Source organism: Anabas testudineus, chromosome 23 (genome assembly GCF_900324465.2).
Source record: "Anabas testudineus chromosome 23, fAnaTes1.2, whole genome shotgun sequence".
NCBI classification, from domain to species: domain Eukaryota; kingdom Metazoa; phylum Chordata; class Actinopteri; order Anabantiformes; family Anabantidae; genus Anabas; species Anabas testudineus.
In genome coordinates, this window is record NC_046631.1 from 10,532,704 (window position 1) to 10,559,051 (window position 26,348).

The following is a 26,348-nucleotide window of genomic DNA, read 5'->3' on the forward strand; positions in this document are numbered from 1 at the left end:
TGTCAAGACAAGTGGTATAAAACTGTCATTACAGTGATTTATTATAATGAACCATGAAAATAGCCAACCAGTGCAGTGTCTGTGAGTCTCTCCCCTCAACACAAACATACAGTCACACACACAAATAATAAAAAAGACAAAGTTGAAGAGTCCATAGAGGGAAAAAAATAAAATAAAAATAATGCTACAGTCACAGAAACATTCAGCTTTGCCAAGAAGAGCGTTCATATTTACAACCATATTTCAAAATGGGATGGGAGCGAATTGTACAAGCATAGAAAAGAAAAGAAGCGGATATTTACAACCTGTTCCTGGTGAAAGCTGGAGTAACCACCTATACATTAAATTACACTTTCTACAAATAACCATTGATATTCAAAAATAAACCGCTAACGTCCTACCTGTGGGTGAGACCACTCTTCCTACCTCAGAAGACTATGAGCACTCGTTGAGCACATGAAATCTCACTCTCACACACTCACACACACACACTTTCCTCTTCCAAGCAGCCATACGTCACACATTGTAACAGACACACACACACAGACACACACGAGTGCAGCCTCCCAGGGTGGTGAGGCAGGCTCCCAGAAATGGGTCTTTTCTGAATCTGCAGCGGTGAACAGATATTTGTTGTTAGACAGAGGAATAAAAAAAATAATTGTGTTTTTTTTCTCTATACAAAAAGCTTTCTCATTGCTATAATGAGTCACTAGATTAAAACAAATAAATGTGTAGAGAGTCGACAACAGACAAAAAGGAAGTAAAAGGAATAACTGACAAAGGGGAAAGAGGACGTGAAAGGAGGGGTATAGGCTGGAATGTCCATTGATAAACAAAGTGTGGGGCCTAACAACGGGAGTCCAAACAAGACACCGAACAGAGAGCTTTTTCTCTCCATCACAGGGAGCATATATAAAAACAAAGGGAGGCCAGAGAGAAGGCTATGAGCACCGAAGGGGACTGTCCATCTTCACTTTCATACAGTTCGTGTTGAAGATGATTTCACTGTCCTTTTTCTAAAACTTTCTGTCCTTGTTTTTTTTTTTGTTTGTTTTTTTAAGTACCCTTTTATCCCACAATCAGCTGTTTTTCCACTGGCCATATGTTCAGGTACATAGAAAACATATCTACAGCTTATGATACATGCCCCTCTCAGGTAGAGTTCTCAGGGGCTGCAAGGGTCGATGGCACAGAGGGGCAGTCAGTGCCACCCTGTGCTCAGGTAGCCAGAGCTGTGGAAAGGGGTCGAGGATGCAGACGCTCCACGAGTCCCAGCAGGTAACTGGGAGGCAGTGGCCTGGGCCTGGCCTTGTTGAGTCTGTTGAGGAGGGGGAGGGGGAGGTGGAGGCAGTCCTGACTGCTGAAGGGGTGGAGGGTACGTAGATGGGGGTACTGAAGAGTTTGCAGCAGCACCAGGGTGCAGCAACCCTGGCTGAAACCCCCCTAAGTTCTGAAAGTGGTGGGGCTGCATTTGGGCGTTAGTTGAGGGGGCAGGGGGAGGAGGTGGAGGGGGGGGTGGAGGTGTCAGTGAGAGCAAGGTGCTGCCGGTGGGAGGCTGCTGCTGTTGGGAGGCCTGGCCCTGTGGGGGTGGAGGAGGAGGAGGGGCAGTGGTCAGCAGAAGCTGATGCTGTTGGATGGGAGGAGGTTGCAGGTTGACGTGCAGCAGGGCGGGGCCAGACATTGCATGTGGAGGTGGAGGAGGTGGTGGCGGCGGAGCAGCTGAGCTCTGATAGTGCACATTGTGGGGAAGTGTCTGCATCAGGGGCTGAGAGCCGGGAGGATAGGGGGGTGTGACTGCAGGCTTAAAACCAGGGTAGGGTCCAGCAGGTGAGGGGCTTTGGCTGGAAAAATAAGTTGTGGAAGCCGGCAGTGCTGGTGGAGGAGGGGGAGGTGGTGGTGGAGCACTCTGTGAGTTATACTGGGCAAAAGGAGCAGGGCCAGTCTGTGCCTGGGCCTGGGGTGGGTTTTGAGACTGAGCAGAGAACAGTGCTCTCTGGCTGCGATAGGCTGAGCCCTGAGGCTGAGGTCTGGGAGAGTGGATGAGGGAGGATCCAGGGTAGTGGACCGGAGATGATGGCAGTGGGGTGGGATGCAGCTTTGTTGGAGTCAGAGGAGCTGGTTTAGGTCCTGCAGGCTTGGTCGGATTTGGCGTCCGAGGTTGACCATCGCCATCTTCTTCCTTTGCTGGTCGACTGGGAGGCTGGGCAAGAGGACCAGGAGAGCAGGGCTGCCAGTTTAGAGAAGCAAAATCAGATAACTGTTGATAACTAGCTAAATGAACCAGATCTCTATAATGTTAACTCATCAACCCAACTTAATTGTAAATCAAATTTTCCACAGGGTAGTGAAGATGACTGACAAGATGCAGTTAACAGACTAATTAGTTCAACAACCCAGTTACAGCACATTTTACAGACCAAATCTGACAAACTATCTTCATATTACTCAAATAACATTAAATAATAGTGAAAATAAACTTCTCATTACTCCTCTGGGTAATGTTGACTTACTGTGTGGGTTGGGGTCTTTTGAAGACTCGGCGATGGACAATCTCGCATCGCAGGCGTATCGCCACCTTCTGCTTCACCATCTGGAAACACATTACCGTTCAGTTTTACAAATGAGTAACAAGGCCTGCTAATGCACATTTCAAAGTCTCTGTCAATATTCTCACCTGTATCTTTATCTTTGCTAAGCAGCAGAGCTCTGTGGTAGCTCCGTTCTCTTGCCTGTTCTACAGAAGTTGACGACATCCTGAGGAGAAACGGCAAGATAAATGAAATCTTATTAATTACACATAGACTGGATATGTCATACTAGGTACAACCACAGCACAAAGTAGCTACACGTACCACTGCCCTTCTCCTTCCTTCTCTCCAGCAGCCTCTGCCTCCTCATTTGTTTGAGGATCTCTTACAGTGGTGGTGGTGCTGCAGACAGTTATGGGAGCAGGGGGTGGAGGAGGCTCACTGGTGGTCTCAAGGGGAAAGGTGTCCATGGTCAGAGGTGGGACAGTGGAAACAGGTGAGCTGCACTCCGTCTTGGAGCCGCTACGGCGAGCTTCACGCTGACGCTTTCTGTATTCTAACAGGGAAACCTGAGAAGATGCAGAAACACAATTTGAGGACACGAGGGTTTGTGAAGTGTGACATTAAACCAGTAGGGGGCAGCATTTAGACAATTACTGACATTACGGGCAGTGAATGTGGGATTGAATGAAAGCGTAGAAGTCATCTTCTAATCCACGATGACAGTATGTGATCTAGAATGCATGCATGGGGATTTTTACTGCATGTAAGCAGTGTACATTACTGTAATGCTAGTTTTATATTATATATTATTTGATCAATTAGTCATATATTGACTTTTCTATTTAAATCAAATGTAAAGCAATTTTTCTTTGCTTTTCAAGCAAACATTTTCAAGTCAACTTCTATTCTTGCTCCACTGTGATCTCACCTTTTTCTTCTGTGGGGGGTTCTGAGCTGACCCACCTCCTTCGCCAGTGCCATCCCCACTCAGTGAGCGTGAGAAGCCAAGTGAGTTTGCATCCTCAGAAGAGGGGTAAAATAGCTGCCCTGGGCTTTCACTGAAGGGAACCTGAGAGACACCCAATGACCCCGTCCCTGCTGTGGGCCCTGCTGCAGCCACAGCAGCAACATCAGGCCTGAAGGGAGCTGCCAAAGGCTCCAGGGTGTGTGAGGGGGTCAGGTCCCTTAAGTTTGAGTTGACTGGGGAAAAGGTGAGGCCAGCTGCTGCAGCCGGTCCTCTCTCTGGGCTTTTAATCCAGCCAGAATAAGAGGAAGCACATGTTTCTGCAGACGAGGAAGCCTCACTACTGCCTTCTACGATCCCAACATCAGTCCTGTCCTCGCCACAGTCCACAGACTCTGCAGATGGAGGCTGTGGACTCTCTGGAATTGACACCTTAGTTTCTGTTAAGAGTCCATCTGAGGTGGAAGCCCTGATGCATGGGGAGGATACCAATGAAGGTGGACGATCGGCCTAGGAAAGAAAAGAGAGATCAACATCAAGAGACAGTCTTAAAATAAGAACCACATGTAAAGTCAAAGAATTTTCAAATTAAATGCACTGGCAATATAAATAATTTTCCAAAATCTAAACATAACATGAGACATCCAGTCTGCTGATGAACTGAAAACAAAAAAAAATATGACCAGAGTTGTTCGGCATCAGGAAACCTCTAATCCTTGTGAACAATATTTGCTGTTGCACCTTCCCCTCACCTCTTGCACACTGGGTTTCCGGCTGACCTCGGGTGAGCTCTCCACTGAAGATTCACTCTTTGAAACCAAACACAGACAATGTTTACAATTGTTGTTCTCTTGTAAACAAAGATAAAATATATAAATAAAATATATAAAATAATTATAGGTTTTGTTTTTTTTTTAAATCCAGACTTACCTCCTGAGGGGCACTAAGTGTCTGTGTTGGGGTGCTATTCAGGGGTTCTGTACTTGGCTCCTCTGTTCGTGGCTGTGGTGGGGTAGCAAGTAAGAGAGGTGTTGCAGGTGTCTCTGATTGGTCTGCCCTGGTGGGCGTAGCACAAGGGGAGCCGTACGGTGTTGAGCTCTCAGACATACAGGCATCTAGGGGACTCAACCGCCGCTTTTTCAACGGTGTGGGCAACTCTGAAAAAAGAGTAACAAGATTTTAGCTAAGTGCTTGACGCATAGTGGCTTAATTTAATCTGAATGAGCGCCTGAATATATCACACACAGTTCTCACAAGTACCTACCTGGTAGTGAACAGGTGCCATTGTAGGGTAGAGGGCTGTCAGAATCTCCATTAATGGAGGGGCTGAGAGGACCCTCACTGGGCAGGAGGAGACTCGACCGTCTTGCCGGACTGGTGGAGCCTTCTTCCTCTAGAGCCTGCTTCAACCATCGCTGTAGAAGATAAGACAAAATAAGGAAAAAAAAAATACAGGTCACCCCGTTCTCTTGATGCTAGTGACAATCCTTCATCAGCAGAAATAGAAATAACAGATCCAATCTCAGTACTTGTAAAGCAGGACTCGGTACCTTCTTGCAGGAGCCAGTTGTTGGTGGCGTCTCAGGCAGTTCCCTAGATCGTCGTCTCCCTGTGGGGACTCCAGGTGTGGTGGGGCTACGATTCACCAGGAATGGGGACGAGAAGCGCACATAGTGTTTGGGCGTGCTGTAGACCTGTGGCGAGCAGGCCATTCCTGGGAGGGCGTTGAGCTGTGTGGCAAGTACTTCAGGGTCACTGCTTATTCGCAGTGGTCTCTCTGGGGTTGGTTCTGGGGTTCGCACTGCACCACGGTCCTGCTGCTTCTCTCCCACCCACTCACTGACAAAGTGCTGTTGGTAAGATTTTGAGATGATTTAGTGAAATATATCTGACAACCTATAGGGTTTCCTTAACATTAAATGTTATTTTATGTTATTTTAGGTTATGTCTTTCTTTTTTGTATATTTGCAAAAATACATTAGTATTTTTTTGTTTCCAATACAGCTACATTTTAATTCTAAGACAATGAATGAAATATACAACTATACTTACACAGGAAGCAAAGACTTGTGCAGTAAGGATGACATTACTGTTTTGAATGCAGAAATAAAAAACACAAATGTACCTTTTTAGTTTTAAAGTTCTTGCTCCCAGTGCGGTTTCGGTCAGGAGCGGGTGAGCTGCTGTGTGGAGGGCTGGTATCCGGTGCTTGAGAAGAGATAGCCTCTGGCTCTGGTGCAGGGGGAGTTTCTCCTTCAGGGGTCTCACTGGTCAGGGGCTCCACAGGTTCAGCTGGCGAGTTGGGGGGCAAGTCGGAACAGGTGCTGATGGTGCGAGCTCGCCGACGCTGTTGGCCAATGTGTGTACGGTTTCTGGAGAAACTTTTCCTGTTTCTTGAGCCTTTGACCTTTGCTGGCTTCAAGCCTGGTTCCTCCTTTACCTCCAGAATCGGCTAGGAGAAGGACAAGTATTAATGTTTATTAAAATAATGTACTGTTAGATATACACCCTCCAACATGTGGCCACTAATCACAACTGTTCTTTATCAGTAGAACACAAGCCACACAAGCTTCTGTTTGCAACTGCTCAAGTATTTATGACACCCAATATTGAAAATTGCACCAAACAAGAGGGTTTTTGTATCTGTGTTCTCACCTGCACGACAGCTGGGGAATCTGCTGTCTCTGGAGTAGCAGGCTCGTCCTTGATGTCATTGCGTACTCCCACCTCTGTCTTGCCGCTACCGATTCGCTCCAGGGCCTGTTCCCTGCGTTTCTCTCTCTTTTCCATGCGGGCAAAGGCTTGCAGGATGGCCTCCATCTTCCTTTCTTCTCTTGTCTGCAGGGGGTAAGATGTGGGGTTGGGAGGAGGGGTGAATAAGAGGAAGGGGAAGTAGAAGCATTAATTGATGGAGTACTTCTCACCCACAGAGCCCCAGAAGTAGCGATTTAAAAGGTTAATGTGAGCTTTACAGCAAAAGCCTTTCTAGCTGAGTGCAGAGACAAGTAGAAGTGACCCCTTGCTTTCACAGTGAGAGAAATGAAATGAAGAGAAGTTCAGACAGAAGCAACAAGAAAGTGCTGTGAGGTCAAAAGGTGACTGGAACACCAAGCAGTTGTAGTTTAGCATGTCTATACCATGTGTTCTTGTAAATATTTGTGCCATAACTTCCACCCCCAGTTCTTTATGGCTACCTCCACCAAACAAAAATACTCCACCTTTGGTCAAAACAACCATGAATCCCACTGAGACAAATGTAGTTCTGTATTGGTCAGGTTGAAAGCACAATTAGTGGCCTTTAATATCACCTAGATAATCTGGGGTGGGGAGGCTGAAAGGAGGGTGGAGTGGGGTTGGCTATGTTTAGGTCAAGTTTACCTCCTTGTGTTTCAGTCCATTCCAGCTGGAAGCCGCCCCGACAGGGAGATGGGACTGCTCCGCTGGGTTGGCCTGAATGTTCAATAAAGAGACAGCCCAGTTTAGACGAGACATGCCCCCCTAAACAAGGCTTCACAAAAACTGGACAGGGCTGGACTAGCGTCTCGTCAACTTTGTGATGGTGAAAAAGAAATATGTCAGGTACTGTAGGAGTTGAGCAGAAGAAATATCCTGGCTTGAGTGGCAATTTTAGTGGTACATCAGTACTGAGGTAATATATTCCTGATAGCATCTAGGTTAGGTGCATTCTCTCACCTTACCCTGTCATACATTATCAAGGGTTTCCATGCTTGTGAAGAATTAGTGCAACTCTAGATGGGAATAAATGTGTCACTGCAGAAGCTTATCCAAACAATGCTACCGCGAATGCGTGCAGTAATCAAAGCTAAAGACGATCCAATGAAATATTGAAATATAGTGTGAGACTTTTTTTTGTTTGATGATTTCTTTAAGACTGCACAGTATAGCTGAACACACGCATTTTAACTGGTAAACTGATAAAAATATAATCATAAATATGACTCTAGTCAAACTAATTTTTGTCTACAGAGAACAAACGTTTATTTAGAGGACCATTGAGAAAATACCTGGTATGCCTTTTCAACTAATACAGTTTTTTTGTTTGAGTAGGCAAGATATCATGCCAGCACAGTACTGATGTTATCTCGCCTGCACCTTGTCGCGGAATGGATTCACACCCACAAGCATCACTTCTGATCGTCAGTGTGTGAACGCTTGCTTCTGTGCTCCAGCAGCAGAGCTCTCTCTCCTGGTCCACATTCCATAGAAAGCAGCCTATTGGATCTCCCAAAGTCAATATGGCCCTGGCAACAAGGCTCTACCCTCCGCAGCCCCTCCCTATCTTTGCTTCCCCCTCCCTCCCTTCACCCTATCTATCCCTCTCTAGCCGATTAACAGAACTGTACGTTGGCCAAAGATGAGTCAGCACTTTACACCTTGGATCCACCATGTGAAATGAAGCTGACTGCAGGGTAATTGTGTGCACGTGAGTGTGTGTGTGTGTGTGTGTGTGTGTGTGTGTGTGTTTTTGATCCCATCTCTAAGATACATAACACTGTTTGGCAGAAGGAGAGGAAGAGTGGCTGAACCAGTAATGGGCCATTTTAAACTCATGGTCGCAATGAAGGGAAGAGAAGGGCTATACTCGCACTATAATGCACACTGAGGGATAGTTTCAGGACACAATATACTGGTTTTGTTGCCACTGTCAGGAGGATGGTATTGTAAAAAATCGTGGCACTGGAGGCCCCATAATTTTGTCATATGGTGTAGACAAAAAATAAAAGTGCGAAATATAAATGCTGCTGCGTAATGATAGAAAAAGGCCTGAGCAAAAAGCAGATGAGTGATAAAGAAGAGGGTATTTTATAAAAAGACAGAAGACAGCTGCTCCTATCAAAGCCACAGCCTCCTTAGCAGACAAATAGCTAGTCCACATCCAGAGCACCAGGGGCCAGTCTTGGTTACCGCCTCTCTGCTGGGTAACTTGCATGGCAAAAAAGCTGTAACCCCTAGCTTGGCACACTTACCATCTTCCTCCTCCTCTCTGCAATCTGCTCCTCTGATTCCATCTCTACTTCATTGCTAACGGAGGTTTTGTCTTCTAGATCCTCATATAACTCAGGATCCTGTAAGAGGAGGGAAGAGTGGGGTATGGCGCTTTATCATGGCTGATCATTCAGTCTGGCTACAGACTAGAGGGAGACAGGTAAAAGTGGAGGAGAGGGCAGGTGAGGGAGAGAGGGAATAGCAAGGGGAAGTGACCTGGAAAGATACGGGGGGAAGTAACTGTGCTTTTTCTTTAGTGGACAGTCTGTGCACAACACATCAGGTCCAAATTTGTCCTTAGTCACACACAGCAGCCTTTGGAAATGGTGGTTTAAAACAGCATCCTCTTACAGCATGAATGCTACAGCAGCTGACATGTTCAGCACTGCCTGGGGTAATAGCGATGCTTTTTATGTATTTAAGCTCCTTTGTTGAGACATCTCAGATCACCTGTCTTCTTTTACAGCAGTGAAACAGCTCTCTAATGAAATGCTTTTACACTTCTGGATGTCTAAACCAGTCTTACCTCACACAGCTTAAGATATGTGACACACTTGACTGATATGTAAATGGCCATGCACCAAATTGTCAAACACAATTTCTCACAAACAAGGCTTCTCTGAATTCCAGCTTCTGAATAAACTATAATAATTTGGCTTGGGCACAGAAAGTTAAAATGCTATTCTGAAATAGATGACAGAAGACGCTTCAAATTGATTGTGTTAAATATGTATACTACTGCACATCTCTAGAGGCACACAATGTGCAGTAAAGTCTGGCCTATAATGTCAAACTTGTTATTAGTTGGGCGAAAAATAGGACGATGTATAGTAAAAAAAGAATGACAATGGAAGACACATGCACAGACCATTTCACAAAGATCAAACAAAATTGCATGCATGCACCATAAGGGCAAATGTATATTAACAAAACATATGCTGAATTATAAACAAAAAAAGTACAAACTTATGATGGGAATGTGTTAAAGGGTGGCATTTGGTGCACTTTAGTGTGGTGCTGGTAAAAGAGCAATCTTGCCTGGTTGTTTGAGATTGAAAGGCGAAGAGGAGAGAGTTTTCTCTGCTTGCTGTCGCCTGCACTCTTGCCCTTCCCTTCACCGTCCAAACCCATGTTCTGGTTCTGGCCCTGGTCATCCCGGACTGCCTCCTTGTCCTTGCGACTCCCTCTGCGCCTGCCTACAGAACCCAGGTTTTCTGTGGGCTCTTGATTGTGCTTGAGCACCGGGCACTCCTGGTTCCCCCTCAGACAGGCACAGTCCACCTTGTATTTACTAGAAATATTAGGAAATACAACAGAATGTTAAGTTTGAAATTCTGTTGCTCTGCTATGTGTTTCAGCATGTTACACTTATTCCTTATAACTCACCAGCTGCCATAGTCAAAATCAAAACCAATGGTGATTTCTGTGCCCTTGCTGATAGGCCTCAACGAGTAAATGTATAAATGTAACATGCCATCCTCGATGACGTGCCGCACCTGAGGGAAGTTTAGAAAAAGGAATGGTTGGTAACAATATATTAGAGATAAGTTTTTACAATCAAACAGGCAACTCGTTCAATATTTTGGAGTGTTTACTTACTTCAGAATTAGGGGTGCAGGAACGACGGATGAAGCGCGCTTCATTGCCAAAGCTGCGTGCGTCCACACACATCTCCAGTCCATCAAATTTTGAATAAAATAACACAAATGGGTACGGCCTAAAAAGGTAATCACATGAACACAGCACAATAGAATTAAATACAACTCATTGCTGTCTCTTGCATATTGCATCATCTGTTGCATAAGAGAATAATAATATTCAATTTAAATTCATATGAAACAAATCCAAAAAGATGTCCTTTCAACTAGTGACCAGCATCCTGACCTCTTGAAGAAGTATCCGTTTGCCTCAAATTGCTGTCGAAGCATGAACTTTCCCCTGTACTCAATGATAAGGGAATCTGGGGCCAAGTCCCGGACCGCCTTTAGGATCTTCTTGTTCTTCTGAACTTGACTCTGAAAAGCACACACAGCAAAAACATTAAGAAAAACCCAAAACAACGATTAAATAACAAGGGTTGCAATTAACAGAATAGAGAGAATAATGATATTTTAATGACTTTTCATAAAAACTGTATGAAGAGAGATGTACCTCCACAGGTGGTTTGAAAGAGGCTGGGTGCGTGTTGTATGCCAGGCTCTTGCCATCGCCTTGCTCTTTAACACGCAACAGGACCTGGACGTCCTCACTATACTGATTACTGCTAGCCTCCTCGTAACGCTCCATCCACGTCTTGATCTTGTAATCCCACAGAGATGGGTGCTCTTTTGGCTCCTGCTCTGGAGCTGCACCCTGATGGGAGACGAAACGCATGTTACACAGGACTTGAATATTGACAGAAGACAACTTTGAACAGTGGTCTATGTTGCTTTTGTGAGTTTACCTTTACTCTAGAGGATTTCCTGGACCCCTCTCTAAAGGCCTGTCATAGTGGAAAGACATTGAGACTTTAATCTTAATTGAAGTTCTTATCTATAACACATCATTTTCCTAAACTGGTTTTATTATTAATGCAAAGCTGACCTTCTTAGCTCGGGCAGAAGAGGCTGGCGGCTCCTTTTCACCACTCTTTTTACGTTTTTTTTCTGCCTGCTTATTGCCAAGACGCCCAGTGGTCAGAGTCATGGTGGAAGGCATATGCTGGAAGGTAGAGTAGAGTTCTAGTGGCACTTCATCTCCACTTTCTGTAGCACTGGTGTCCCCATCTGAATAAGCAAACACAGCGAATAAGCAAATTAGTGGTTAGAAGGGATTACCCGACAAAGATATGAAACACTAGATCTGCTGCAGGCAAAAAAAAGTAATAGCGAAGTTACAATAATGGACGATCCAGCGTGTTACAGAACAGATTAGGAAGTGAAAATATGCAACTCGTCCAGCAGGTGTCAGTGGGTCCCAAGCTCAGGCTGAACAAAATCTGTCTGGCCTGCAGGGGGAGGAGGCAGTACCCTGACATAGCCTACAACCTGCTCCATTCACTAACAAGCATGCCATTTACTGCAGCAAGAGAAAACCAGTTAAAACAGAAGTGAAAGCTCTATGTAAAACCTCTCATAGAAAACGTCACCTCATAACTAACACCTGGGAATGAAGCTCTCCAAGTTTCCTACTCATTGTTTCATACTCATAATCTAAAACCTTGGGGCTGTCTCCATTCAGTCTTGGGCCTGCAAATGCATCTAGGTAGTCTTGCTTACCAGATAAACATGCCCGTTTCCTGGTCTGCAGCAGGATGGCCCTCTCCCTATCCAGATGTCGCGGTTGGCAGCGTTCACACAGGTAGGTCTCAGGAATGTTCTGCCTGTCAATCCCCATACAGTCTATGTGCTGCCAGGCACTGAGAAATTAAAGAGAAAGGTTTTTGATAAAAGGTAAGTCATTGTAAAGTTAACAAGTTTAGTCTTGTTTAGTCAACAAAAGTTGTGTGTGGTGTGACTACTTGTGTCAACCCAGCTCTTTACCTGCACTTGTCACAGCAGATCATGTAACCGTCATCATGGGTGAAGCCACAGATGCAGCGGGTGATGTCAGCCCCATAGCTGCCATCCTCTGAGGTGCTGAGTGTGGTGCCCCTGGATGCTTCGTCCTGGCCCCCAGGAACAAACAACCCCCCCTCTCCTTGTCGGATCAACATGGAGGGGGGAGGGGAGGCCGGCGGCGTTGGTGGGGGCCGTGCCCCATAGTTATGGTCCTAATAGGAGGGTGAGAGACATAAGGGTCAAATGTCGTAATGTAATAAATAATTCAGTAATAAGTGAAACCCTCAACTATGTAGTATATTCTGACTTGTGGGGATTTAGATAAAATGAACAAAACTTCAAATTGATAAGAGAATCACAAAATAGGCTTGTGATTCTCAGTTGATGTCATTTAAATAAAGCATATGGGATTTTATTTTTCAATGAAACATCACAATTTTAGAAAGTCCTGATTGTTTTGTCCCAACAATTGCCACAAAAAAAGTTAAAATACTAAACAAATCGTCAAATCTACAAAGAGATATAAATTAACTGTTTAAAAGATGAATTATCAAAATAGCAGCCGATTAATCTTAACTGATCAGTGCAGATCTTATTTCCTGTATTCACAAACAGATTAAGGAAGCTATGACAGAACAATGTTCTGTTTTGGCATAAAACGGAGCTGGTCGTGCTGCACTTAATGATTAACAGAGTGGGAGGGCTCAACGTATGTAGGTTATTTGTAAGAGAGTGAAAGGAAGTCGAGTGCGAGTACTCACAGCATAAGGCAGACCAATGTAACTGTGGGAATGGTGAGAACTGCTGCTGTAGATCTGATGTGGGTAGCTGGACTTTTCCACCACCACAGGGCTGGCCTCCACCGATTCTGGTCTGCTGGGCAGCAACACAAAGAACAAACACTACTTTATACTGAAAAACTCTGAGAACAAGGTTATACGGAGTAACTAATGTGTATCGTTTCCCTCCAACAGTGTGAGGAAGCATGTGTGAACTTAGCAGGGAAGTAGAGCAGCTACATTTGATGACACAGAGTCATAGGGCCAGGGTATAGCTGCTATGACTATGAGAGTGACACAGTTAAGAGGTCAGGGCAGTAGGCGTCTACTGTATACACAGCAACACAGCGTTGCGTCACTTAGCCTGAGAGCCAGACAAATAACAGAAATAAATGTCAACATAAATTATGTTTTTATCCCTGAACCACCATCTACAGGGCAGTCTGTCATCAGAAACATGTGCTGCCTCTCGCTCACACACAACAAACAATCATCTTTTCAAGCTTATTCATACCAAACCAGTCAATCTGCTTTGCCCAGTGAAGGTGTGCAGTTGAGGAGAGCCTGTTTGGCTGTTTGAGAGCAACCCACCCTTATTATGACATGATTAATCTATTCTTCTGTTGCTGAAGGGAAGGCATTAGAGAAGAGGGAAGTGGAACTGGTAAAACAGAATATGAGACAAGACAGTCAGGTATGAAAAGGGACAAAATAAAGGAAGAGAGGGACATAGGAGCAACTGAGCCCTACATGACAAGTTATATTCATGTGCGATAAAAGGTGTCTAAGGTGAGGTGCGGTAGCTATTAATGTGATAGTCAGATTACACATGTGATAAACATAAGTTGATCCTCCTACTCCTACAAAATTTCCAAAGTCAGAGACATACAAAGACCATGTACGAGTGTTTGTGACAGCTCGTGAGCTTGTTTTCATATTCTCCTATTTCTTTCTCTAGGTATAAAATAAAATGCAAGCACACCTCACACCAATTTACTCCATGAGGAGGAGTTAATTGCAAGTTTCCACAAACAGGGCAAAACACAAAGAAAAGCTCACTAAGCATGGTGGTAGGTATCCTAAATAAGACAGGTCCAAAAAACATAAGATGATAAGGACAGAACAGGCTATGCAGCATTTCTTTCTGTGTAACTATGTTCAAGTTTCTACACACTCTCACTCCATAACTGACATATTTACACACCCTTGTTCAGAAAAGAAGTACAGGGTAAAGAACCAGTCTATTAGAAATTACAGAAAATAGTTATATAGCTGGACTAATGGCATTAGTGAAATTTTAAATAAAAACATTTCTACTTCTGTCGCCTTTTCCTTTATTGCCCCATGTTCTAGACGCATTCTCCTTTTTAAGTGTTTCCCAAGGTAAAGTGGTTATACGGTACCTGCGTGAGCTCTTCTCAGCCCTTTTGCTCTTGTTGCATGCCGTAAGAGCACTGTGCAATACTTCCTGTGTCTATTGCCGCTCAAGTACTCACTGTCAAAGTGAAAACGCAAGTGCATGAGGTATGGAGGCGGATCCAAGGTAAGAGGTGTGTGAATATGTGAAGATTAACTGCCACAAAGGCAAACGTGTCTAAATGCTCTAGTATGCTGACTTAAAGGCGGAAGGAGATTATAAAAATCATACTTGAAATGACTCGCTCACTTTTGTCCATTAATGATTAACCAGACCAAAGTCTACACTTCAAAGTACAGACTTAAGATCTGGCTGAAGCATGTATCACTCAGCGGCTAAAGTAGGAAATATTTCATTGATTCAAGACAAAGAATTGGAATTGGCCTTTTGCACTCTCACCCTGACTTAGCAAAGACTCAGTGAGAGTGACAGACACAGTAAGGACGGACGATTGGCACACAATGGGAGTGAGAGTCAAAGATGGGCGGAAGGCAAACAAGTGAGCCAGCCTGTTCACTGAGAAGGAAGTAAGAGTGTTTTTCATTGCATGTGTGCACACCTGGAGGATTCGTATCATTCATGTTTCCACTGCACTCCGGATTGGCAAAGAGGGGGCTAGAGAGTTGGAGTATGCATAAGTGGGAGGGCAACAGACATGAAGTCTGTTATAATGATGCTCAAACAAAAAACTGCTGGTGTCTTTATTATGCACATTAAAAAGGTTGCTTGTGATAGAAATTGGGAAGATAATTTCTGGGACCTGATGTAAACTTCACGTTAGCATGTAGATATGTACTATTTATACTCCATTAATGTGAGGTATTTAAACAAGAAACAGGTGTCATTCAAAATGTAAACACCTGCAGAGAGAGGGTGAAGAGGCAAAGTGGACGAGCATGGAGAATGGAGAGATCAACAGCAGGAGAGAAAAAGAGCAGCGCTCAACACCCAGAGGCAACGCCTTCGCTCCTGAAGAGCTCCCACTCGCTGCCATGGCAACACTACGTATTCTTTCAGCGTGTGTGCGCAGGCTCTGTGAACACACACACACACACACACACACACACTGCATTAGCCAACAGCTGGTCACACTGCTGCAGACTTCAGGGAGATGTGGAAAGGATGTGACGCTGTTTCTCTGGTGAGTAGCCAGCCCCACTGTTCCAGACTCGGCTGGCACCCTCACAATACTCTGCAGAGCTCTGTGTGTATGTGTGTGTCCAGCTGAGCTCTGTCCCTCTGGTATGGATGGGACCTGGAGGTGGAAACTCCTTTCAAGCTTGTGTTTGAATAAATCTGTAGCGGGCAATCGGACACAGTGCATGGACAAAAAGCGAGAGAGAGAGAGTCAAGGCATGGGGCTTACTCCAACCCCCGGTGACAGCGGAGGTCCATGAAGAGGCTCATGGGGTGGTGGGGGCGCAGTGGGACAGTTTAGGACGCCATATCTATATGAGGGCCACCTGTCACTCAGGCCAGTGACCATGGAAACAGGCCCTGCGCAGTGCAGAGGGGAGGGAGGGACTCGAGGGGCAAATACCATGGCAACACAAGCTGTCACGGCAACAGCTCTGATGAAGGCAGCGGGGAGGGTTCTCCCTCTTTTAAAGAGACAGGAGCCCCTCCATAAGTTGATGACGTGTGTTATTCTTTAGTCATACAAGAACCTCTTGCTTCATTTATTTGGCCAGGAAAAGCCACAGCAATGTCCTTGACAAGACTATAGGAAATCAAGAGGAGGGGCAACAGCAGGCTTGTTGCCATGGCTCCATGCACCATTTCTGCTTCACTGACTCAATGCAGTGTACACGTGCAAACATTGTGCTAAAGCATTAAAAAAAGAATGTGTGTATCTTTGTGTATGCTTCAGAGTTGGTTTTAGAGATACAGACTGAACACACAGATCTACAGTTACAGTTAGTTTCATGTGGGTAGATGTGGTTAACAGCAGAGAATATTTTAGTGATGAGCAATAGTTTGTCCAAGTATAATCAATTGCAAGATGGAACTGTGCATTAGAGCAGACACTGGGTGGGCTGTGCTTTCATGAACTGCAAAGTCCTTCTCCATCATCAGTTTGTAAACACGAGGGAGGTGATCTGTTAAAAAGCCGATCTGAATCAAGCTACCTAAAAAAGATGAGCTGCATAGAAAGAGAGGAGAAGGGGACAGGGACATCAAATAGATAGGGGTATCAAATAAGAGTGTCAAGCACATGTAAATAACACCAAAAGGGGTGAAAACAGAGGCAAGGAAAGGGGGGGAAGGCTTTAGAGAAATATGAGAAGAAAAAACACTGAAACTGAGAATAAAACGTTGAGGACGAAGGCCAAAAAAGGTATTTAATAATGAATGAGGGGAGGAAGTGAGGGGGCATATAAGGTGTGAACAGTGAACGCTCGGTGCGTGTGTCGGTGTTACTCACTCTGAGCCCGCAGCCATGTCCAGGTATGAGGTGTCTGCTGTATCCACCCCTACTGGGATGACTATGCTCATGACGTTCTCTGCTGATCAGTTCTTGTCCTACTGAGTCCAGAGAATGGGAGTCCAAAACACTGAGGCATGCCAGCCACAGCAGTCATTGCAGACATCTAAGTGCATCCACAAGGCCTGGACATGTAGCAGAAAAGAGGAGGAAAAAGTAGACAGACAATAGAGAGAGGAACAAAGAACAAGTTAGTTTAGCAGTGTCTATGCTGGCATTCATTGATCATTAACTCAATGTGTCATTTGTTTCATTCCATGATTAAAGCACTTGAATGCCCCAGTAATTATTAAACCTGAAATTACAAATCATAGTGAAAACTGGGTATTTCCAGCACATGTAAACGTGTGATTCATACTTTCAGACCATGAACACTGTTTGACAGGGAAGTGGTTGAAAGGAATTTCCCCTCTGACAAAGCTGGGGTATTGACTGATGAAAAGCGAGGCGATTCGATCTTGTAAGGTGAAGCCTGAGCTGCTGCTGTGAGTTGCGCTAAAGCGACCTCTACACACTATCTGCCAGGAATGCAGAATGCTGCACTGTAAGAAAGCTTCCACAAAGGGGAGCAAGAGAAAACAAAGCAACCAGACGCCATGAAAGGAGGCAGAAAACGCAACAACACAGAGGCCATTTTTCCCCCTTCGACTGAAGATTACTGCCCTATTCCAAGCAATCACATACACTCATCCTTAATTACTCATCCACACATTTCACTGATAGGAAAACCTGTTTTATCATTGCTACAGTTAGCATTGAAAGCAATGCATAAGACAAAAACAGCTGTAATATCAATTCATCAATTATTGACTACATTAGGCGTCAGGCTATAAACAGAGTGCCGCGTTGGTCCATGAGTAGGAATTTGGAATGGTCGACTGGAATAGAAAAGCTAAATTATCTACTGGAAATAGTACTAATGGGAATATCAAGCCATGTATTTGTAACCGGTGTGAATCCAGACAGGAGCATATGTGTCAGTGTGGCTGCCCCTGATACGCAGAGCTCTGTTGATAAGCGGGATTAGTAGGAGGGACAGATGCCGAGACAAAATAGGCTGGAGGTCACACCTCCGCCTGCTCATGCACACTGGGGCCAAACAAAGGCTCAGATCATGGCTCAGGGTGTAGCTAGCAGAGGGGTTACAATTCAAGGATGTCATGTATTGAGTAGGGGAATATTTCAGACACTTCAAAACATGATTCTGCATGTCTATGAGGTATCAGCATGTTCTGTCCTAAGCATGTCCTCCAAAACACTACGCTACATACATTCAATGTCTCTCTCCAAGAAAGCTGCATTTCATTATAAGGTTAACTGTCAAGCCTGACTGCACTGTTGAGGAACTGCTCATAGTTCACAAAGGGAAACACAACAGAAGATTTTTTAAAGAAAACTGGCTGCAAGAGTAATTTCAGCTACTAATTCACCCAATGCACTGTTAGAGCCAACAGGACTGGTGAGAGGCTCACAGACCTGACAGCTGTCAGCTCCAGCCTTAATTAATAGGAGGAAGAAGACCCCTGTGAGCCAGCCAAGTACTGATGGGACCCTCTTCCAAATTCTTATCTGATTCTGGGTGGAGTTAAACAGTATGGCTCTATCACAGACAAGGGTATTTCATGATGGAAGCTGATGGAAGTAACCACAACCACTTTCTTTTAGAAAGGATATGGCAGTTTGCCAAAAAAAAGTACTGAACTGAAACTCGCTCCTCCTTTGTATCATCTGAGAGTCCCAGTATGTTTTAGCGCTTGTGAATGGCTTCTCTTCGAAGCAGCCTGTTTGTTCCCTCATCCACTAGCTTCATCTCTACTTCATCCAGGGAATCCTGCTGTCACTACTAAGGAATGCACACACAAGGACACGTTCACAGAGATACCCCTCCCCATCCACACAGACAGATAACCCCTCGCCCTGTCCCGTCAAACATTCCTCTACAAGGAGGCTTTTACAGCAGGGTACAAACATACTTGCACTGTGCTGCAGCCAGACACAGTCAAGACTGACAAAGGGCGAGTGGGAAAAAGAAAAACAAGTACAGTACAGCAGCATTCCTAAGTAAATCTGAGCTGTGCTGCGACTGCTTCTGCCTGCTCCTCCTACTTCCTCTAGAAGAGCTGTCCATCACCCTGCAGAAACATAGCCAAAGAAAGGAAAAAAAGAGAAAAACACCACCCCCATTCCTGAGCCCAGTCACCCCGCCCAGCCGGATTTCTCTCCCTCCCCTGTTCACTTCCTAAATAAACCTGAGACAGTAACGCAGAGCGGAGGGGATGGGGAGTGTCGCAGACACAGTTCCTAATTACAAGCAGGCTGGGAGAGAGACCATTTAAAGCCACCTTTAGTCAAATCCATTGCTGTTATGGAAACACAAGAGAGTGAGGGGTGGGGAAATGGGGAGCGTGCACAGGGGAGGGTGAGTAGAAGAGAGGCCGACATAGTAAGACATACAGCAAATGTGGAGAATGGTCAAATGAGCCACATGATGAAATCTTGTTCCTCTAAAACAGTTCACCTTAAATCTGATTTCCTTGCACTGTAGGAAGCTTTACAATTCATCCACAGCCCCTCCCTTTCAGAGGGCAGCGGGGTGGGGGAGGTGTATATGGGGTCTGTCTGACAGTGACGCTACACAGCCTAGACCTGGGCAGGCTCTGGGTGGCAGAGTGGAGCACATAACGTAACCCAGTCTTTGCTTTCTCCTTCTTCCCTCCCTCAGTGAGGGGACACAGTCACGTCATTGTGTGGGGAATAACTATCCTTTTAAGAAGAACTGCACTGAAGTCAGTGAGGGAAAACCCACACACACCATCACACTCTAACCATGCCACTACAGCTTCCCTTTCTCCTCAGCTTATTACCACTGTTCTATGTGTAACAGTGTTTTCATTCTTGTTTTTGCAGCCAAGTCTCAGCAGATTATGTTTTCGACAAGTAGGAGGAGCAACAGAAAATGAGAGATTCCAACTGAATCCCACAGCCCCCCTGCCAAGCTGATGTGACTTCACACCATCCTCACTGCTGGCTGCAATGACTCAGCTCATAAACAAACAAATAAAACACACTCATACAAATACAGACATGTACACAGGAAGCATGACCCAGATGGAATGTAGGCCTGGTCCTATAACAGTGGCCACACTGGGACATATTGCATCTGCCCTATCCTACATCAGTGTGCCCATGGCTGCCAGTGCTCTCTTTAAACTACAACACTGAAGGTGTAGTCATACATCAATATAGGACGGATATGGATGAGAGCATCCACACAAGCAATATTTTGGCCACAATGGGAACTGCGTTGTTGCAAGTGCATGCCAGACTACAAGATCAGCCTACTTTAAAATCAGATGAAGTGATGACAGTGATGTTGCATGTACCCTAACTAGAAAGAAGTAATAATCGCTGAGGGCCAGCAGCACATCAGAGTGATGGAGTAAGAAATACAGGAGATCTTCACGGCTACATATTAATTTCATACTGGTTACGGAGTTGTCCTTTACAAGTGTGTCACAACATGCTTGTTATCAGCAACATGGTATTGTCTTGCCGCTTTCAGAGCCTGAAATGGTTGTGCTCTTGGTAAAGTGATTGATGTGTGATAAGATGCAAGACAAAGAATATATCACTCTCACACACAAAACAAATATGAAAATCCACTGTTCAGTTCAGTTAAAATAGTGAGGGTGTAAGTGGAATGGAACACTGTCTGGCAGCAAAGCTGGGGCAGCCCTCCTGTAGTCTGAGTAATGTCTGCTCAGGAGAACCCCGGAGGCACAATTTCTCAATCTCCCTCTCGCTCCTGCTTAAACTGTATCACATACTATGTACAGTCAAGGGTCGGTTCCTTTAAAGATCTGTAAATTACAGGTACATAGGATAAACACAGGTATATGTAATTTGGCTGTGTGATTGTGCGCATTAAGGCCGATGTGACTTTGTCCTTCATACTAGAGCTTAAATATGAGGGAGTGACAAGCTGGCACATGTGCAGCAGGCAGCAAATTAAAAAATTTGGAAAATGCAATGTGCAGCTATCTAAAATATGTGCTATGGTTGTGTCCATGTGTATACTGAGAAAATAGGGAGAGGCTATTTAGCATCTACAAGGCAAAACTGAAAGAGCCACTCAGGTCCCATTAGAGCCATGTTTGATGATCAATTTCATGCCTGGACCGCAGCGCTGTTACATCACCACCATCAATGCCATTTGCCCTCTTTGTGTTATTACCCATGAACACTACTGTAATAGTGGCACAGCAACAGGAGGATGTTCAGGGAGGTGGAGTAAGGCTGCAGCCGCAGCAGACCCAGCCCTAAAGCCACCTGTCGGGGAGGCAGCTTGCTAGTTTAAAGAGGGATCTGTTACAGCCCAGCTAGCAGCACAAAAACAGGTCACCTGAGCCTTGGTTTCTCCTCCCAGCTGGGATGCCATGTGACTTTGCTGGGCCCCACTAACAGGGAGCTTTGTTTCTGTGTCTCTCAGGGTCTGGGTAGCACACAAGTGAGATCACTGGAGACCAGGTCACAGACACACAGCCTAACCCCAAATGGTGAGGTGTGTGTCTAGAGGGACACAAACTTAAAACTACAGAGGTGTTACTGTTTCAGGTATGTGTTTATTGTCAGGAGACAGGGGAAAACACAATAACAAACAGAGCTCTTACTAGTATAGTAGGAGTGTCAAAGAGGAAGTTGGTGAGTCTGTGGCCTTCAGCTGACCTATCAATATGTCAATATACCAGCAGACATATTCTGTATTGCTTGACTTCTCTCACACACTCTCTGCTGAGTACACTGTAAAATAAAAGTTTTGTGCTCAGCTTGTGAGTTTTTGATCATATGTGTGCAAGATTCTGCCTAGGGGTTAGGGCAAGAGAAAAGGTGTGTCACCTGAGACTGCCTTGTCTCCCTGACACCTGCCAGAGTGTTCTGTCCCTACGGTGATGTGTGTGTGTGTTTGTGGGCAGCTCATCTCCCATCACCATCTCTGTCAACACACCAAACAAACAAATTTGGTGCACAAGGCAACCAGGCAGACATACACTGGTATTTAACACTGTCAGGTCCATTATCATGTAGACACAGGAAGCTGAGTGAATATCAGGATAAAGGTCTCTGTTCATTTAGGAGAACAAGTTAGCTGGGAATTGTGTGTATTATGTAGCAGAAACTGATTAGGCACAGTAGGCCCTCTCACTCATCTAGTAATAAAAAATCTTCCACAGAGGAAGACCCTTTACCACTTATTATTATGTGAACCATATCCACAGACAGGTGAACAGAACTCCCATTAAATAGACAGGAGTTATGCAGACCATTAAGGAGCTATGTGATGTTTCTGCCTCTCTTTCAAATAGTATTGTTGTAGGGTTTTAGGGAATGTACCATGCTGTACTCCTGCTACTGACAAATTATTTGGTCAAACAAGGACCTTTGTACGATACATTTATAATAGTAACTGCGGTTGACAACATTACAACACCCTCAAACAACAGCTACACAAATGTTTACAGTCATGTAAATCCCTACTAGAGGCATCTCAGTATAAGCACCGACAGCCTCTGTAATTTAGAAATTCTACTGTTCACTCAACTTAAAATTATCAGCAGGAAAGGAGGGAAAAAGTGCTTTTTGCCAACAGTCACGGGCAGGCATTTGAGCTGCTGAGTGCCAAAGTTTGTCCCACAGGGTGACGTAAAGAAAAAGACAGCTGTGCCACCCCATTAAAGGGCTTTGTGAAAGCTTGAAGGCCTACACTATCCTGACAACTAGCTTGAATTTGGATCTTTATGTACATTTTTAATATGTCAATATTAGATGGTACTGAAGTTGCTTTGCAAATCTACTGTGACTGCCTCAGAAGAAGCGCTCACATGAAGGCTGCGAGTGGCACATTTATGGCCAACAACATTAACAAACACTCAATTTAAAACCTATCCTTTTATAGGACATTGTGCCCAAGCAATGTGAAACATTAATCCAACTGAAGGCTATCGTATTACCTTGGGAAATATAAATTTCAGATCAAAACATTCCCTGTGACATTCCTCTCATTCTAAATTAAATATCCTGCTTCAGTGTGTATTTGAATGTGTTGTACACAGTCACTATAAACCTCAGACTATTTAAATACAAAGTGCAGATTATTATACATCATAACTAACTGACCCACAACCCCTGTGTTTCAATAAACCCCTTGATAATGACATATACTGAAAACAACAGTGATGAGACAATCTACTTATTATTAAGATGATCTCAGGAAGGTGATATGGACCAAAAAAAACATTGTGCACGACATGTATTTCGACAAAGAGTAAGTCTGTGTCCCTTAATGCTACTTATTGACTTCAAACTGATCTTGACGGCATTTCTAGGTTACAAATACTAGTCTGTTTTTGTGTGACAATAATCCCCATGTCCGAGCAGCCCAAATTACGAGAACCATGAGCAACACCGTGACGCATACATGGAGACTATGTTTCCCGATTTGGGAATAAGCACGGTGGGATACGTGACTGCAACTATGACAAGTACAAAAGCGCAGAATTATTGAAGTATGAATATCGTGGTTTTACGTTAGTATAATGCCTAAGTTCAGTAAAAATAAAAATCATGTGTTGTGTAGTTGCTTCACAGTGAGTGTGTCGGCGCTGCAGTCAGTTCTGCCGATAGGGGTGTGGAGGGTACAACGTTGCTATTATGTTACCACAACACCCTGGTGCTGTCGCCATTTTCATAGCGCTTTTCTCGGGACGGCGAGACAATCGTGTGGCCAGGGGAGCCTCGCCATGGAAAGAATATGCCCAAGAATGCATTCAAACGCCTCTTTCATACACTCTACCTTAAGTATCACTCTGTCGGTACAGTCTCTGTGTTGTTACCATTTGGGTTTTTTGTGAAGTCGTCGAAAGCAGAGCCAGTAAGCTAATCGGCTAGCAATTACGGACAGCAATGGCCTCTCGAAGTGTAGCAGGCTAGATGTAACGTTGATGGTATTCGGAGCAGCCACACAATCAAACGCGTCTTAAATTGAATTGGGCTTTTATAACTCAAATCTGGAGCTAAAACAGCAACGTCTAACGCAGCGATACTGTAAATCTCTGTCAATATTAGGCCGTGAATAAAGGCCAAAATAACCGCTCAGAGCAACCTACAAAGCTAGAAGTATCCAACGGAAGCTAACAACATAATGCGCATAGGGTTACTGTTAGCAAAGTTAGCTAGCACAGGCACGAAAGAAGTGGATTAGTACTTGGCTCGTCACAGACTGCAAAGACCGACAACAACGCTGAGAGGTGGCTGCTCGGGGCAAACCAAACCCTCCTGTGCTTTCATATAGCAATTCGCTTCTCATAGACTAAGGCTACCAATTGTGACAGTATAGTTTCAGCCTAGCTACGGTTGTCTATCTAGATGGAGTTACAAATTGTATGACTAGGGCGAGATACCCAAATGGAACACCCCCTCCCCCATGCTTGCAGCATTTGAACCCAATACACCCTCAATCTAAATCGAGTGATCGCGAAATGTACATTTGGGTCAAATTATAACAAATTAAGACGAAAGAGTTCCTTATTAGACATTTGATCTATTCTGGATCTCATCTGATCATAACTGCGATTCTATAAAAGCTCGGCAGCCTATTAGATTACTGCGCAATGTAGCTGGGCATGTAAGTTATTTTAACAGCTGGTCTTGCTTTGAGCAAACTAGGACACAACAGACTAAACATTTTCATATATCGCATGCATGTAAATCGTATTGTTCTCTGGCTTTGAACAGTGGCATTGTATAAAATTTCGCTGAACGGAAACAATGTCCCGTGCTTTGGGTGAACAGGATGCGAGCCACAACGACAAATTCAAGTTTGTAACTAATGCTAAATTAACTGTTTTTATCGTGAGTAATACTGTTGCAAACGCTAACATCAGATATCAAAAGAAACTGGCGCGTTTGCTGACAGCTGCAGTTGCAAATTGCTAATGCATAGCAAATTAAATCACTGGAATAAAGCGAATAGCGTTATTTCAGGAGGTGACTTTATTGACAATATAACGGATCAAACCATGCGCAATATGGTCTGCAGTGTCAAACTAAACATCAGGTGTTGTCCCCCTGTGACTGTAGTTATGCTAGATAAACGTGCGGATAATAATAATAATATGTCGTATTTTAGAGGGCAAGTTCACTGCTGGCAATGTAACAGTTGTTGACGGAGCCTGGGCGAAGACCTTACACGTTTGGCTATGGAATAGACAATCTAAATGCATCGTTTTCACCTTATGTTATTCATAAAGTTAAAGTGTGATCAGAAGTATGCTGCTTTAACTATGTGGCAAACAATTATGTTGATCAGAAAGACCTGTAAGTAATATTTACCAGATAACTTTGTATGACGTCTCGTTTATTGCCACACTACCAACGAAAAGTCAGAGCCCTGCTCGGTCTGTGTCAAGCTAACGTTAATTTGAGCTAGTAGCATGCGCTAGCTAGCAAGTGGTCTCTTGGCGATACGCTTGACAACTTGACACTTAGGCCTTCACTGGGAAACTTACGTCATCTACTAGCGGTTTTTAATTTTTGATAAAGGCAAATATGGACGTAGCACCTATCCATCCTGAAGTAACGGTGTTGATCAGCTAGCTAGCAAGCCAAACTCAGCTGACAGTACAACTACATTAGCCAGCACCAGCATGATGTGCCTAGCCAGCTAACTAAAGCCAACAATAGCCTTTCAGGTCGGATTTGTGATCACTCTACTACTAACGCTTAATGCAGTTTACTTACCGTTTTATCTTCACTCTGGAGGACCCGAACAACGAATAAGGGGACCTGGGTAAGACCCCCGTCGCTTTCCACACAGCTTCCACAACCAAAACAATACTTCTGTCCACACACTGCGGATCCCTAGCAAAGCTTTAAAATGTTTGTATATAGCGCGTCCTTTAAAGAGTCCTTTCCTGTGAAAGATCCTTTGCTCTTGTCCTACGCAATGACCCAAATCTGAGTAGAAATTAAGTCGAAACCGTTAAAACTGCTCTAGTCAACGGCGACTTTTAGAAATTAGATCCTCTCAAACCAGTCTCTTTTCCCTTTGCAAAAATGGCGGCCCTGCCAGGACTGCCGAGACTCCGCCTCCCCCACGAGCCCCCCCTCCCTCCCCATCGCTAAACCCGTGCTCCACCTCCACGCGGCGCGGGGTTACACTCCCATTTTCACAGGGGCGCCGTGACCGTGATAACATGCGCGTTCACGACTGTGATTCCTCCAGCCTCTGCTATTTCTGTCGGTGACGCTGTGGATTTTACTTGTGCTGCACTATTTGGAGAAAGCTCGTCAAATGGACAATTAGTTGGAGGGGAAAAAAATAATAATAATTTGCCATAGCACGTTTAATATTTTATACGTGGTATCTCACAATGCAATTGCCTTCGGCGAGTTTGTTAAACAAATGGCTGCACATTGTGCAAGTCATATCGTCACGATCATCTAGTCAAAGTGAAGTCAGCTGTGGGAATGTTTTTTATCAGAAGGTCTTGTTTAAACTAGCCCTATTGTTGTGTTTCCTTTTTTTTCTCCTAGGGTGAAAAGCAGCAGGGTAGCCTGCAATCTCA

General features: G+C 44.5%; 1 protein-coding gene across 5 annotated transcripts; it reads right to left on the reverse strand.

Moving 5' to 3' along the window:
- Positions 1-17: 17 nt before the first annotated feature.
- Positions 18-25,850, reverse strand: kmt2e (lysine (K)-specific methyltransferase 2E). Of its 5 annotated transcripts, XM_026364151.1 has the most exons (25): positions 25,522-25,850; positions 16,666-16,850; positions 12,806-12,917; positions 12,027-12,256; positions 11,763-11,902; positions 11,089-11,270; positions 10,949-10,987; positions 10,657-10,857; positions 10,390-10,520; positions 10,105-10,222; positions 9,892-10,001; positions 9,544-9,796; positions 8,487-8,585; positions 6,877-6,948; positions 6,154-6,336; positions 5,624-5,950; positions 5,049-5,348; positions 4,763-4,913; positions 4,429-4,655; positions 4,251-4,307; positions 3,463-4,008; positions 2,856-3,100; positions 2,678-2,757; positions 2,514-2,593; positions 18-2,230 (listed from the first exon to the last, which is right to left on the reverse strand). In XM_026364151.1, the coding sequence occupies exons 2-25, from the start codon at positions 16,734-16,736 to the stop codon at positions 1,205-1,207; spliced, it is 4,980 nt and encodes a 1,659-aa protein (XP_026219936.1). In that variant the 5' UTR covers positions 16,737-16,850; positions 25,522-25,850; the 3' UTR covers positions 18-1,204. The 5 variants fall into 5 exon arrangements, with proteins under 5 accessions (XP_026219936.1, XP_026219938.1, XP_026219937.1 ...); XM_026364153.1 differs by lacking the exon at positions 8,487-8,585; XM_026364152.1 differs by lacking the exon at positions 6,877-6,948 and having other exon boundaries at positions 25,522-25,849.
- Positions 25,851-26,348: the final 498 nt, after the last annotated feature.

What these genes read in the sequence shown, in the direction of transcription:
- kmt2e (XM_026364151.1), bottom strand. Translation starts at nt 16,736, where the DNA reads ATGAGCATAGTCATCCCAGTAGGGGTGGATACAGCAGACACCTCATAC. An exon ending in GACATGGCTGCGGGCTCAGA is followed by an intron (nt 12,918 to 16,665) that starts GTGAGTAACACC and finishes GCTGCCCAGCAG; the next exon opens with ACCAGAATCGGTGGAGGCCA. An exon ending in CTTTCAAACCACCTGTGGAG is followed by an intron (nt 10,521 to 10,656) that starts GTACATCTCTCT and finishes TGTGCTTTTCAG; the next exon opens with AGTCAAGTTCAGAAGAACAA.